The sequence below is a fragment of the Cucurbitaria berberidis genome (genome assembly GCF_010015615.1).
Source record: "Cucurbitaria berberidis CBS 394.84 unplaced genomic scaffold K460scaffold_1, whole genome shotgun sequence".
NCBI lineage: Eukaryota > Fungi > Ascomycota > Dothideomycetes > Pleosporales > Cucurbitariaceae > Cucurbitaria > Cucurbitaria berberidis.
In genome coordinates, this window is record NW_024468935.1 from 2,235,323 (window position 1) to 2,251,261 (window position 15,939).

Genomic DNA, 15,939 nt, shown 5'->3' on the forward strand with positions numbered 1-15,939 from the left:
GATGCCGGGGAGAAGGTATCTCTATTGGCCGCGCATATGCAGGAGCATAGGGCTTACCTCTCCCGTGCCGTCTTAAATCCGTTCTGTTCAGGCCTAGCAACGTGGCAGCGGTACGCGCCATTGTCAAATTTGCTAGGAAAACGGTTGCTAGCAAGTACGGAGGGCCCCATGCTGGGCTAATTCTTTCGAGTATCGAACGATGCGAGACACATAAATTGAAGGCTTCGTGGGGCGCGAAACACTATTTCGAGGGTCCTGTCTCCGCGGGCACCCCCGCGCTTTACGAATTCATGACGACAACGGACCAGATGACGAAAATACATGCAAGCCATGGATGCGGCGCGCCTCGCGGTGGTTTTCCATCAGATAAAATGGAAAGGTTTTCATCTGATAACGGACGGCCTGACGCTAGCGGCAGGGCTGATTGGATGGTGCGCGCCACCGATGGTCACTGATGATCGAGATAAGATTTTTCCCGCGTTCTGGGCGTTCTTGAGAGAGCCTATGACCGGCCCTTTTACTCTGATAGGCACGTTAAGCTTCGCTTGGTTAACGCTTGTTGGGAGGGGCAGATTCGGTGCATATTGACCTTCATATGTGTTGCCTTTTTCATACGCGCCATAGGGCACCAGACCCTCAACAATGTGCTACCCAGACGCGAAAGCCGACGACCGGGGTACGATGTGCAAGGCCCTGCATGAGAGTGCAGTATTTTACCCGCATATATATATGAGCCCGCAGTTCGCTCGGCTTGCCATCTTATCAATCTTACCATCTTTACTTCCGATTTTCACCGTGTCCTTGCACCCCTGAAATCCAAGATGGGCCTCTCCTTCAAGGGATTGGCCAGCAATGCGCTGCTCTCACGTAGCAACAAGGGCGTCGAGGAGAACCACAAGGACGTCGCTGATGTCCCCGCAGCCGTCCAAGGCCATACCAGCCTGGAGGATACTCCTGATGAGAAACTTGGCGCGCCGAGGTCGCCCTTGTCCTTCAACTCTGATGAGGAGTTGAACAAGGTCGATACAACTGCCGAGCATGGTGTGCAGGCGATACAGGCTTCCACCCAAGTGTGGAGCAAGAGGGACTTGATCCTGGCATATATCTTGTAAGTCTACACCAAGGCCACGGTTGAATTCGAATTGGACTAACAACACAAAAGCATGTGGCTCATCGCCTTCATGATGTCTTTCTGCTCCAGCTCGTCAAGCACCCTTTCGCCATATGTCACCTCGTCTTTCAAAGAGCACTCCCTCACGGCCTTGACGAGCGTCATTTCATCCATCGTCGCTGGTATCTGGAAGCTTCCGTACGCCAAGATCATGAACATCTGGGGCCGTCCCTTCGCGCTCTGCCTTGGTATCTCCATGTTCGTGCTCGGCCTCATTCTGATGGCCACCTGCAACAACGTCAAGGCCTACTGCGCTGCCCAGACTTTCTTCTATACCGGCTACAACAGTATCGACTTTTTCATGACTGTCTTCATTGCCGATACCTCCAAGCTCAAGAACCGAGGATTCTTCATTGGCTATGCTGCTTCCCCTTTCCTCATCACCACCTGGATTTACGGCTATGCTGTTCAGAGCGTTATTGCTCCCGGCGGCATTGGCTTTCGGTGGTGCTTCGGTATCTTCGCCATCATCTTTCCCATTGTCTGTATCCCGTTCGTTTTCATGTTCTTCAAGCATGAGGCCAAGGCGCGCAGGCAGGGACTCATCCCGCCGCGACCGAGCCGTGGCTCCATGGGCCAGACCATCTTCTACTATCTCCGGGAATTTGATGTCGTTGGCCTTCTCATCCTAGCCACCGGTCTTGCGCTCTTCCTCCTCGCCTTCAACCTGTACTCGCTGCAGGCTAAACTCTGGAAGGCACCGTTGATCATCTGCTTCCTCATCTTCGGAGGACTTCTCATCATCGCATTCGGTTTGTGGGAGAAATTCTTTGCGCCCGTCACCTTCATCCCGTGGCCGCTGCTCAAGAACCGCACTGTCATCTTCACCTACACCATGGTCGCCGCCATGTACACCGCCTGGTATATCTGGGACTCGTACTTCTACTCGCTACTTCGCGTCATGTTCAACCAATCTGTTCCCCACGCCACCTACATTGCCAACATCTATACCATGGGTAGCTGTTTCATCTGCCTTGTGTACGGAGTCGCGCTGCGCTACTACGGAAAGCTGAAGATCTGGTCCCTGTTCTGGGGTGCACCGCTTATGATCCTTGGTGTTGGTCTCATGATCAAGTTCCGCCAGCCAGACGAGAACATTGGCTACATCGTCATGTGCATGATCTTCATCGCCTTTGGTGGCGGTGTCCTCGTCACTTCGGAGCAGACTACCATCATGGCCGTCTCCAAGCAACAAGACTTCCCGGCTCTTCTTGCTGTTGAGTCTATGATTGTCGCCATCGGAAATGCCATCGGCTCTACTATTGCTGGTGCCATCTGGACCGGTATATTCCCCGTTCGTCTCATGGCCAACTTGCCCGCGGATGCCCAGGCGGACTTCGCCAGTATTTATGGTGACATCGATGTCCAGACCAGCTACGCTGTTGGTACCCCAACGCGCGACGCAATCAACCTCAGCTATGGCGAGACTCAAAGGTACATGCTTATTAGCGCTACCTGCGTTTACATCATCGTTCTCTTCAGCATTGCGATGTGGCAGAACGTCGATGTCAGGACCATGAAGCAGAGGACCATTGGTCTCTTGTAGACTGATCCTATCTTGGTGTTTGGCCATCGACCGAAGTTCGAGGCACTGTTCGCTGCGTAACGTTTGTATGTATTCACCTATCTAGGATGAACGTGTAATGTAGGAAACGATCGCGGTGGATTAAAAACTGACCTAAAAGTAATCAAAGTGTTCTAAATTCTATACCTGACCATCTTCTTGCCTCGTGTACCTTTTTTGTGCAAGTTCCTGGCTTATCTTCTGCTATCATCGTCGAGTGAAGGTAGTGCAGACTACTCTTGGCGGCTACTCGACGCATCTCATTCTGAATGACCCGTAATTCACCTACGTAAAGACGCGGTAATAAGCATCCCTGATAGGCACAGTTACGCCAATGATTATTATCGCAGTATTATACATTAAGGATTCGAGCGTTTGATTGGTCCAATACCTGGACCCTACAAATACCCCAGACGGCGAAGCTCTCATAATGTCACATGTAGCAAAGCTGCAGTGATGAAGGCTGCAAGGAAAGCAGATCCAGAATCTATGTTCAAACCACCAGCGGACCCAGTGTTCCCGGGACCAGTTTGCGCGGATTGAGCATCGGAGCTGCTAGTCGCTGACGCTGTGGCAATGCTGGCTGGTGTTCTCGAAGCCGTCGTCGCTACAGGCTTCGCTGGAATCGATGATACGGTGTTCGAAGTGGATGAGCTGGACTTGCTAGGCTTGGACCCGTCACTTGCGATACCACCCGCCTTCGCCATCTTGACCACCTGGCTTACAACCTCCTCGTTATGCATGACAAAGTAGTTCAGATGGGCTTCCACGCTCTCCGGTGTGCTTCCGACGGCGCACATGGGATCGCCGTGGTGGCAGTAATCGAGTAGGACGTTAGAGTATTTGTTGAGGGCCTCGAGTTGTTCGGGTGTACGTGCGCGTCTGCCGTCGTAGGGTTTGCCATCGCCAATGGTGAAGTTCTGGTCGCGGCTACGCACCACGGCGCCGAATGTGATCGCTGCGACGACTATTGATCATGAGTACTTGTCCCAGGCAATCGTGACATGTGCAATGAGACTTACCCTTCGAGCCCGGTGCGCTGGAGGCTTCCATGGCCGGATTGACTACCTGCTCACATGCAAAGACATGTCCTCCACCTCCACCCAATATATCCTGCGCAACGGCAGCACCCTGCGAGAAACCCAGTAAAATTAACTTGCTGTCTGGACACTTCTCACTGAACGCCTTCATCTGTGCCTGTCCGCTCGCTGCCCCCTTGGCCGCCGACTTGCACCATTCTTCCGTTCCCCATGCTGTGCTTTTCGCAGGGTATTGGATATTCTCGAAACCGCAGTCTTCACCACCGAGGGCTGAGCAGATCTCGCTTGTGAGGTTTCCTAGGCGGCCAGGGTACGGCTCGTCTGAGCCGCGGGACAGGAAGATGTGGAACGGTCGGCAGTCAGAGGTTTGGTATTGGAGGATCTCGGTGGTGTTGCAGTATACGCTGGGAGAGGGCGCGTCGCACCGTTGCTGAGCGAGCACGACTGTAGCGACAAGAGCCAGAGAGGACAATAATGATATCATGATCAGCAGTACGTACTGGTAAAGGGATGGCAAACGAGCGAAAGAAGCGAAAGAGTATTGAAGAACGCTCGATATCAAGGAAATAGACGCCTTTGAATGCAAATGCAAATGCGAGAAGAGGAGAAACGAAAATTCAATACAAGGCAGGCTTCAATCGTCCATGATGAAATCCCACAGCAGGCACACGACCTTGTTTATCGCGAACGCCACCCGCGACGGAGATCCTGGCGCTACTAACGTGGTTGCGTAAGGCTCTCCATGCCAACGCGGCTGTCGGCAGGCTGCCAAGTAGTCATTGAGCGACAGGAGCCACAGCACATGGCCCAGGCGCAGGGACAATCTCCTAGGGGTTCGAGTATTACGTGTTCATGATATCAGGAAAGGCTGTGGGCTTGTCGTGAAGTGTATGTAGTATTTGCAGTAGGTCAGCGTGGAGACGAAGGAGTCGCGAAGGAGCGGTGGTTGCGGGGCTAGAGTGGTGCGAATCAGTAGACCGTACAGCTCAGCTGTCCTCTAGCGCTACTTCAGCTATCCTAGCATAAACTATATATTAGCAGTTAATATTTTTATAAGTAAAATAGTTAAACTTTTTTTTTATACTAATACTTTTATAATAAATTTTAAAATATTTTTAAATGCAAATAATAAGCAAGTATTACTAAGTATATAATTTAAATATAATTAAGTATAATTTAAAATAATTTTAATATATATTTAAAATAAAATTTAATTTTTTATTTTTTGCGCAGCTATTATAAAGGGACGCTAGCTATTATATATTTAATACTATTATTTTAAACTGCTATTATACTTTAAATTAAATTTAGGGCTTTAAATTTAATTTATATATACTATAGCAGTATACTAAAAGTATTAAAGCAATATATAAACTTAGCAATAAAAAAAAATTTAAAAATTTTTTAAGTAATAACTTAGTTATAACTAGCATTTAATTTAATAATATATTTAATATATACTTAAATTTAATTACGCATTATTTTATAGTATATTATTTAATATTTTTTTTTGCTATACTTGCTTATATTTTATTAGTAAATTTAATTATATTTAAAATAATATTTAAATTAAGTTTTTTTTAGCTAGCTAAATAAAACTAAGCTTTATTTTTATTATACTATAACTACCTATTATATAAGTTTATTCTTAAAATAAACTTGTATATATTATATTTTAATATAAAACTTAGTTTAAATTTTTATACTATTATAAATAGCAATACTTATTTATTAGTTAAAATTTAAAGTATACTTATAGTAAAAAAGCTATATTAAACTTTTAGTTTTACTATATTTAATTATATATTTAGCTAGTTTAGGTTTATCCTGCTTTTAATTTTAACTTAGTTATAATTTTAACCTAATATTAGTAAAAATTTAAATAATATTCTATTTTATAAGCATTTTAAAAAGCTAAATAACAATAAATAATTTAAAAAATTATAGTACTATTTATTTATAAAAGTAGACTTCCTTTTAGTATAAAATAAAAAAAACTACTTTAATTTTAATAAATTATTTTTAGAAGTAACTAAAATTAAACTTATATATATTTATATAATATTTAATATTGTATAGCTAACGCAGCCTTTTATACTATTTATTAAAAATAAAATTATTAATATAAATTTTAATAGCAATAGCAATTATAATAATAATAATAATATAGTAACTAGTCCTTAGAAATATCTAAGTATAAACTAATTTATAAATATAGTATGCTAAAAAGCTAGTATAAACTATATAATTACTTACTTATAATTAAAATAATATTTAAACTAAATTATTTATAACTATATATATTTTATAGGCTGCTTTTATACTTATATATTTTTAAATATTTAATACTAAAATAGCTTATATTATTAATACGCCTAATATTGCTACTTTAAAAAATATATTATATTTTATTTAAGTACTTAGTTTAATTTTAAATTAGCTTAAGTTTAATACACAATTTGCTTATAATTAGTAAAAAATCTAATATTATAAAAATTTAAAATAAAAAACTAATAGCTAAAAAAGTTTAATAAAAATTAATTTTTTTAAAAATATTTTATGCTTTTACTATTAATATAATTATAATAGTATAAAATACTATAATGCGCTAAATCCCTGCATTTAAAATTTATTTTACTTTTAGTATAGTTTAAAACTAAAATATATTATATAAAATATCTGCTAGTTTAATAATAAAATAAATTTTTAAAAAAAAGTATATAAATAGTGCAGTTTTAGTTTATACTAAAATTAAATTAAATATTTATTTAATATATTTTTAGCAGAGCAAAGGCTATATATATAAAATTTTATTTATATAAATTATAATACTGCTATATATTAACTTGTTATCTAGTAATAGGATAATATATTTATAAATTTAATTTAATATTAACTTATTTTTAATTAAATTACTATTTAAATACTATTTAAAAATAATTAGTACTATATTATATATACTAGCTACTAGGCCTTAGCTTATACTAGCAAATACTAATTTTTCTGCTTAAATTTTATATATAACTTAAAAGTTACTTTTTTCTATAAATAATTTTTAAATAGCTAAATTTTATTTTTTTATAATATATATGTAGTTGTTAAACAGAATACTACAATTTATAATAAATATAGTAAGTTTAATTATAAATTTATTTTAAAATATACTAATATAAAAGAGAAATTGATTATATATAAAATATAAAATTAATTTAATTTTTTAAAAATTGCTACTCTAATATTAGCTTATATATGCAGTATTTTTATATTTTTATACTAGTTAATATTTTACAATTTTTATTTATATTATTAGTATTTTATAAAATTTATAATTACTTACTACTTCTACCTACTAAATGTCTAAAAAAACTTACTCTAAAGCTAGCCTAAATTATTAAAAATATTTAAAATTTTTAATTAAATATAAGTATAATTTTAAATACTTTTTAGTTACTATTTTTAATTAAATTAGCAACTTTTTTTTAAAACTTTTAGTTATTAAACTACTTAATTAAGTTTAGCAAAAAATTAATTATAAAAGTTTATTTTAACTTTTATAATAAAAATAAATTATACGCAATTATTTAGAAAAAATATTTAACTACTTAAAAAATTAGTGCTTATATTAATAGAGTAAAATTAAAATAAAAAACAGAAAAATACTTTACTAACTTAGTACTATTTTAGTTTAATATTAGATTTAATATAAATTATTAATAATTATATCTAGTATATTAAAGATTTTTTTTTTAATAGTTGCAATTTATAAGTAATCTACTTTACTTAAAAGCAATTTAAACTACTTTAAAATAAAATATATAAGCAGCTTAATATAGATATAAATTATAAATAAATAATAAACTTTAGTATTAAAAAAGTTATATTTGCTATATATATTTATAAACTAAATAAATATATGCGCATATAATTTAATTTAAATTATTTTTAGCTTATAATATATATAGTGCATACATTTTATTGCGCGTTTGTAAATAAAAAAATAAAAAAAATATATTTAAAATTATTTATAAAAGTATTTAAAACTATAAAAAATAATAGCTTTTTTATTTAGTAGTAATATTTTAATAAAATTAAGTTTAAGCTAGTGCATATAAATATATATATTAAGTAGCTACTAAGTATAAGTTTTATTTTAAATTTAACCTAGTACGCTTATAAACTTATTAAGATTTAGCAACTATTTAAAGCAAAGTATAAATTTATATAATTAGCTTTTATATTAGCAGACTTTTTAAATTATTATATTTTACTATATATATTTTATAAAAAGCATTTAAAAGTTAACTTAAAGTAGTAACTAAACTTATAAAAATATTAACTATTTTTTTAAAAATATTATATTTTATAAAATAGTAAAAAATTATAATAAGCTTATTAGCTGCATCAAATATATAGTTTACTTTTAAACTAAACTAACAAAAATTTAATATTATAATAAAAAACTTTTTTAATAGCAAAATTGCCTAGTAGACTATAAATAAAAAAAACTACTATGCTTTTAGTTTTTACTTAGCTAAATTTAAGATTAAACTAAAAATATAAAATAGTGCCTATTAATAAAATAATAATTTTAATAAGCAGAATTACTTTTAAATAAATATAATTAATTAATATCTACTTTTACTTTAAGCTATTAAAAAGTATAAATTTAAATATAACCTGCATCTATTTAAAACTAATTTTATTTAATTTTAAAATAATTAATAAAAGCAATAAAAACTAATATAAAGCGTATAATAATTTTAGTATTGTATTATTATATTACTATAAAGCTATTAGTAACTGCGTTATTGCAAATTATAAAGCTAGCTATTTATATTTAAACTTATCTAAAATTTATTTTAATACTAATATTATTAAACAAATAGAAGCAGCGTAACGCGCAGTAATAAAAGTAAAATTATAAAAATAAATTAAAAATAATTTTAAATAATAATATAAATTTTTTATATGCGGACTTACTAGCTTTACTTATTATTTAATACTATATATTATTAACAGGTACTATGCAACTAGTTTAAATTTAGAATTATTTTTAAAATAGCTTTTAAAGCTAGTCTTGTACTAAAAAATAAAAGTAAAAAAAAAAATAAACTAATTTTTAAATTAATTTTAGTCTTAATATTAATAGTTTAAAAAAAATTATTTTTTATATATAAATTTAGTTTAATATTACTTAAAAGTAGAAAGCGCAGTATAAAAAAGTAAAATAGCTACTTAAATTATAATTTAAATTATTTATTATATTTAATTTTACTTTACTTACTTTTTGCAATATAGTCTTACTACTTTAAAAAAAAATTTTTTTAGAACTTTTTTAGTTAAGCTATAGTTTTAACTTAAAGTAATAATAAATTAATAGCTAATACTAAAAAGCTATATAAATAAAAAAAAAAGCAAAAATTAATAAATAAAAAATTAAAAATGCAGAAAAAAAACTAAGACTAATGCTAAAAATATAAAAAAAAAGTCTAAATATTGCGCTATTTTTTAAGTAATAGTTATATATTTAATTTATTTTTTAATAATAGCTAGATTGTAACTAAGTAATATTTTAGCTTAATTATAATTTAAATATAAATAATTTATTAAAATATGTATTTAATATACCTGCACAGTAGCGCTTTAGTACAATTTATTTATATATTAATTAATTTTTGCGTTGTAAGTAAAAATTTTTTTTTTTTTTTTAATTATAATGCAATTTTAATTTTAACTTTATTTAAATAGTATTTAAGTACTAACCTAGTAAATTATACTATACTAATATATATAATAGCGCCTTATAATTTTATTATACTTAACTATTATATAAATTAGACTAGTTTAAAATTAATCTAGCTTTTACTAATAGCTACTAAAGTCGCATACTGCTTATATAAAAAAACTATATTTTGCTTTTTAAATTTTTTTTTATACAAAGTAAGTACAGTAATATACTATATTATAATTAAGTTATAACTAAAATAAAATTTAAGTACTAGTTTGTTTTAGTTTATTAAAAGCTAACTATACTATAATATTAATATTAATAGCAATAACTTTAACGCGCCTGCGCTTATATGCCTTATTAAAGTAAAAATATATATATAATATAAACTAAATTTAAACTAATACTAGTTATATTAAAAAATATTTTTAACTAATTTAGCATATTTTTACTATATATTTAAATAGTATATAGATTATATGCGTAATAAAATTTAGTTTAAACTTAATTATTTTTAACTTATATATTTACTATATATAAAGTATTACTATTAGTAAATAAATAAAAAGTTAAATAGGCCTATTGCAGACACTTAAATTTAAAAGTATATAATTTAGTAATAATTAAATTATAACTAGGCTTATATTTTATAAAATACTAAAATATAATTATAAATATTAATGCTGCTTTTTAAAATAAAGTTTTAGCACTAAACTGTCTACTTTTTTATATTTTTTTTTAATAGCTTAGTTATTGCAGGTTTAGTATATACTAAAACTAATCTAAAATAATTATATTTTAATTTTTATAAAATAATTTTATTTTTATATATAAGTATGTGCAAAATAGTACTATAAATAATTTTAAAAATAATTTTGCTTTAAATACAGCTAACAAAAATAATATATAAAAAAACAAGCCTAATAATACTATATATAAAAAATATAAAAATAATTAAATTTATATTTTATTTAAATTAAAATTAATTAAGCTTACTACTATAGTATAAGCCTGCTTAAAAACTAGCTAGTAATACTAAAATAGTAGGCAACTACAAAAAAACTATACTAGTACTATTTTAAATTAATTTTAAAAAATTAAACTCTAATACTAAATAGTAAATAAAGCAGGCAAATAATATAATTATTAATAATAATAATATTAGCATACGCATACTTAATTTAGATTAAACTAAATATTTTACTTAATTGCCTATAAAAAATAGTTTTTAGCTTATAAAAAAAAAAGCACACGCAAAGCCTAGTATACTTAAATATAAAAATAAAATATATTTATTTTTATTATTTACTAAATTAATTTTAAATTAATTTTAAAAAGTAGTTAACTAAAAAAAGGCATATAAAGCTATAGGCTATAAAAGCAAAATATACTAGCTATATTATATTACTAAAAAATATAAGTAGTTTAAATTAAACTAATTTTATATATAAAAATATTTTAGCTAATAGTTTATAAAGGGCTATTTATATATTAGTAAAAATTCTAACTATTGCATTACTAGATATTTTATATATATATAGTAGCAGGTAGCAACTAAGTTAATATTAAAAATTATTTTAGTAATTTAATTATATATACTATGTACTACCCCTAACTAATTTTAAAATAGTAGTTAGTATAAAATTAATTTAGGTTATATTACTAAAAAAAAACAGTATTTATATAAAATATTTAATTTTAGTATTTACTTTATAAGCATTGCTTTTTATAAAAGCTATATACTTTATAGTTAGTTAAAATAAATTTTAGTATTATTTTAGTATTTATTTAAGCAAGTTTATAATTATTTAAAGTACTTATATTTAAAAACTTTAATTTTATTTTATATATAATAATTGCTTTAGCTAAATTTAATTAAATTACTACTAAAATTTTATTTAAATTCTTTTTTTCTTTTTTAAACTTTTTTTAGTAGGCTTTATTGCAGTAGTAGTAAATACTTTTTTTATAATAGTAGTAAACGCTTTTTTTGCAGTACTAAATAGTATTAGCTTAAATTAATTTTAGTAGTATTATAATTTAAATATATACAGCTTTGTAAATTTTATAATATTTATTAATTAATTTTTAATTAAAGTACTTAATAACTTAATAGTTAGTTTTGTTTTAGTTTATATTTAGGCATACTATTAAAAATTAGCTAAAATTAATTTAAGTTTTAATTTAATTTACTATATTTATTATTTTTATTGCATTTTTTGCAGCAAAATTAAGTAGGCTAAATTTTATTATTTATAGCGCAGGCTTGCGTGCGCATAATAGTTTAAAATAAAAATTAATTAAATTATATTTAAAATTATACTATACTTATACTTATTATTTTATTTATTGCTTTAAGAGAAAGTAAAGTTAACGCTAAAGCGGATTATACAACACAGTAAAAGAAATTAGTATAAAATTATAGTTTAAGTACTATATTTAGCACTTTAATATAGTATTAAAGTAGTAAGATTTATATAATACTAGGTTAGCTAAATAGATTATTAAAAAACCTTCAATAATTACTATTAAAAACTTAATATATTATTATTTAAAAATTATAGTAATAGAATTATAAATTTTTAATAGTAACTAAGTTGTTTAGGCAATGCTAGGCAGGTTAAATTAAAACTAGTAAAAGCATCTTGCAGCAAGTAAGAGTTTAGTAAAATTTTAAAGTATAAAATTTATATAGCTTTTTTATATATAAAATAATTATTATTTGCTATATAGTTATATTATTGCAGGTAATATAATTATATACAAAGTAAAAGTTAAAAGTACAGTTTTTAAAGGTTTTTAGAAGGGTCTAGATATATAAGCAGAAAAGCACATATATACGCGCTTATATTATAAATTAAAATTTATTTTTATTTTTTTAAGTTTTTTTTTATTTTTATATTTATATTAATTATAAATAATATAATACTTATAAAAAACTTTGTATATATAAGCTTATAAATTGCTATTATAGCAAGCTATACAAATAGTAAGCTAGTAATAATTAACTAATATAACTTACTATTACTTAATTACTTTAAATTAATATTTAATAATTATTAATATTTTAAAAAAACTTACAAGAACTTCTAAGTTAACTTTTTTTAATAAAAAATGCTATTTACTTTTTTTTTTTTTAATATAAACTTTTTTAAGTTTATTTATAATAAGCTGCTTGCAATAAAGCAGCTACAATTTATAAAGCTTTTTATAATTAAATGCTGTATAATTTAGTTATTTAATTTTACTACTAATTAGTTTATTTTTATTAAAAACTAGCGAATTAAGCTTTTACAGTTTAAAAAAAATTTTAAAAGTAACTTAAACTTAGCAGAATATTAGATTAATTTTTTTAAAGCCTGCTATTATTAGTAGTATAATAATTAAAAAATATAGTTTTTTAAAATAGTTAAATTAGTGCGTAGATAAATATAAGCAGTAAAGCAGCAAGAATTAAATAATAAAGCAATAATTTAAATATACTACAAATAATAGCTTGCGTAGGCAAAGAAAAAAAGTAAAAATAAAAAAAAAAAAAAAAAAAGCAGTTAAAAGTTAGGGCTAATATTATAAAAAAAATTATTATTATTATTAGTATTATTATTGCTTAAAAGCCTAGTATTAGTTAGTTGCTTAGCAGCAGGCTAATATTATACTAAATATTTAAATATATACTTAAAAATTATTAAAAAAGCCGCGCTTTAGCAGAAAGTTATATTAAAAATTAAAAGTTTATTGCTTAGCAATTCTACAAATAAAAGTATGCAATATACAGTAAAATATTAATAATATAAGCTATTAATAATATATTAGGTCCCGTTTTCGCGGGCTTTATTTTATTTATTAAAATATTAAAAAAGCTAGCTTTAAATAGTGCCTGCTAAATTGTTTATTTAGCAGCAATTGCAGCATTTTTATTTTATATATTAGCTAAAATTTAATTTAAAATTTATTAAGTTTGTACTTCTTTTTAAACAACTTTATTTATATATTTTTAAATAAAAAAGTAAAAAGTATTAAATTTATTATTAATTATTATTACTATATTATTTAAGTAGACTAGGTTGTAATTAATTTTAGTTAATTTTTTATTTTTATAGCATTGCTTTTATAAAATATACGCTATTTTAATTTTATACTAGTTTATAATAGCTTATATTTTAGCTACAATTTTTTTATAAAAGTTTATAAATATTAGCTTAATTTTAATTTAATTTATACTAAATTAATATACTTACTTGCTAAAATTATAATATAAAAGTTATTTAATTAACTTTTAGTTTAAAAAATAAATTCTAAGCTAGCTATATTATACTATATAAATATTAGTACTAAAATAAATTTAAAAAGTAACTAAGTATAAACTTATATCTGCTTTATACTATTATATAATATACTTAATAGTAATATTTATAATTTTAAACTTTTTTTTAAATAAGTTAGCTAAAATACAATTAAAATAAAATTAAGTAAATACTAAATAAGCGTATTGCTAACAGAAAGGCAGCTTACTAATATTAATATTTGTATTGCAATAAAAAATATTTTTAATAATATAAAACTATACTTTATTAAAGTTCTATATAAATTAATTAAAATATATTTTAATTCTAATTAAATAAATACTTATAATAGTAATATATAAAAAGCTAGTAAAACGCTTTTTATATACTATATACTTAATATAGCTAGGCTAAAATATAGTTAATATATATTTAATTATATTTTAGTTAAATTAAAACTTACTATATTATTAAGCTTAAGCGTCCTAGAAGAATTAAGTAAATTTATAAAATTATTTAAAATATTAAAAATATTAAGTATATAAGTATAAGTTTTAAATTTAAATTAAATTATATTTTAGTTTATTTTGCGTTGCTTTAAAGTAATAAAAAAAGCAGTATTTAAAATATAATAGTATACTATAATATAGCTTTTTTTAGTAGCTTAATTTTAATTTTAGTTACTTTTATTAAGTTTAAATTTAGTTTAATTATAGTTGCTTGCTTATTTACTTTTTTTATTATATTTATTAATAAATCCTAAGTTTTTATTAATATTAGAACTAGAATAATACTAAGTATTAGCTAGATTTAATTTTTAAAATAGACTATATTTAGTATTTTTTATTATAATAAAATTAAAATTAATTTTAGTTGCGTTTTAGTTTAAAATAGTGCTAGGCTTATTACTATTACTTTTAATACTTAGGCTTGCTATAGCTAAAATTTAGTAAAAATAAATTTTAGACTAGACTTTATATATATATGCAGATATATTATTATATATATAATATAGTTTTTTTTTTTAAAAAATAGAGGCTTGAGCTGCTATTGCAGCTATACAATTGTAGTTAAATTCAAATATTGTAGCCTATTAAGAAAAAGCTTCTACGACTCTAAAAACCTTAATAATTCAGTTAACTATATAGCCAAGTTTAATAAATTGTCTAATTAAATTTAAATTATATCTAAGTTATACCTGAATTATATCCAAATTATATGCAGTAAACTGAGTTCAAATCCTGCAGTTTCCAACAATAAAAGCTGTATTTTTCTTCTTTTTTTTTGCCAAATTTGGTCACCCACTTGGGTAAAAATCCAAATTTTTGCTATATAATATAGTTAAATACAGCAAATTAAATTATATTAGCAATAAAATTTAATTTTAAATATAACTACTACTATAAAAGTAGGTTGCAATTTATAGAAAATTAGGTTATAATTAAGTTAAAAAAAAAAAAAAAAAATTTTTATTAAAAGTTTATTTGCTTATTTTCGCGCTAATAATATTATATAAAATAGTATAATTACTACTTAAAATTAATTAATTTATAGTATATACTACGTTCTAACTTAGAATTAATTTAAAATATTATAATATAATTATTAAAAAGTTAGATTGTAACTTAGTTGCAATTTAATTCTAATATATAATTATTAAAAATAATTAGTACTTACTAGCTATTAGCTAATTAAGGCTAAATTAGCTAAGCTTTATTTTATTTTTTTTGTAGTATTGGCAGGACAGCTGAAGTAGCGCCGGAGGACAGCCGAGCTACCATCTCGAATCGGCCAGGCCCACAGGGAGGATTGCGACCCGAACCGAACACGATGATTTACCTGGAACCGAACCGAACACGAAAAGCCACGAGAAAATGGGCTTTCCTTGGTGTAGGGTAGCTTTGGCGTGCTGGCGTGCTGGCGTGCTGGCTGGCTGGCTGGCTGGCCCTAAATCACTTCTCAGATCTGTTTCTTCCGAGACATTGTGTCTCGACTTTGGTCGATTCGCTGGACCGCTTTCGCATCTCGTTTCCTCTCTTGGTCTGCCAACTTTCACACCTACTTATGACGACCCGCTCTCACGTTGTGCGAGAACAACATAGCTAGCGCGTATCCTCTGCGTTTGGGTTCTGGATATCTGGCTGCTCGTGCGA

General features: G+C 27.7%; 2 protein-coding genes across 2 annotated transcripts; one reads left to right on the forward strand and one right to left on the reverse strand.

Moving 5' to 3' along the window:
- Positions 1–821: 821 nt before the first annotated feature.
- K460DRAFT_269864 (siderophore iron transporter-like protein) lies at positions 822–2,717 on the forward strand (the record flags this gene model as incomplete). The annotated part of the gene is made up of 2 exons (XM_040927607.1): positions 822–1,108; positions 1,163–2,717. 2 exons carry the CDS (start codon positions 822–824, stop codon positions 2,715–2,717), a joined length of 1,842 nt encoding a protein of 613 aa, XP_040792967.1.
- A 443-nt stretch (positions 2,718–3,160) lies between these two features.
- K460DRAFT_327232 (carbohydrate esterase family 5 protein) lies at positions 3,161–4,704 on the reverse strand (the record flags this gene model as incomplete). The annotated part of the gene is made up of 3 exons (XM_040930653.1): positions 3,758–4,704; positions 3,430–3,702; positions 3,161–3,297 (listed from the first exon to the last, which is right to left on the reverse strand). Exons 1-3 carry the CDS (start codon positions 4,257–4,259, stop codon positions 3,161–3,163), a joined length of 912 nt encoding a protein of 303 aa, XP_040792968.1. The 5' UTR covers positions 4,260–4,704.
- Positions 4,705–15,939: the final 11,235 nt, after the last annotated feature.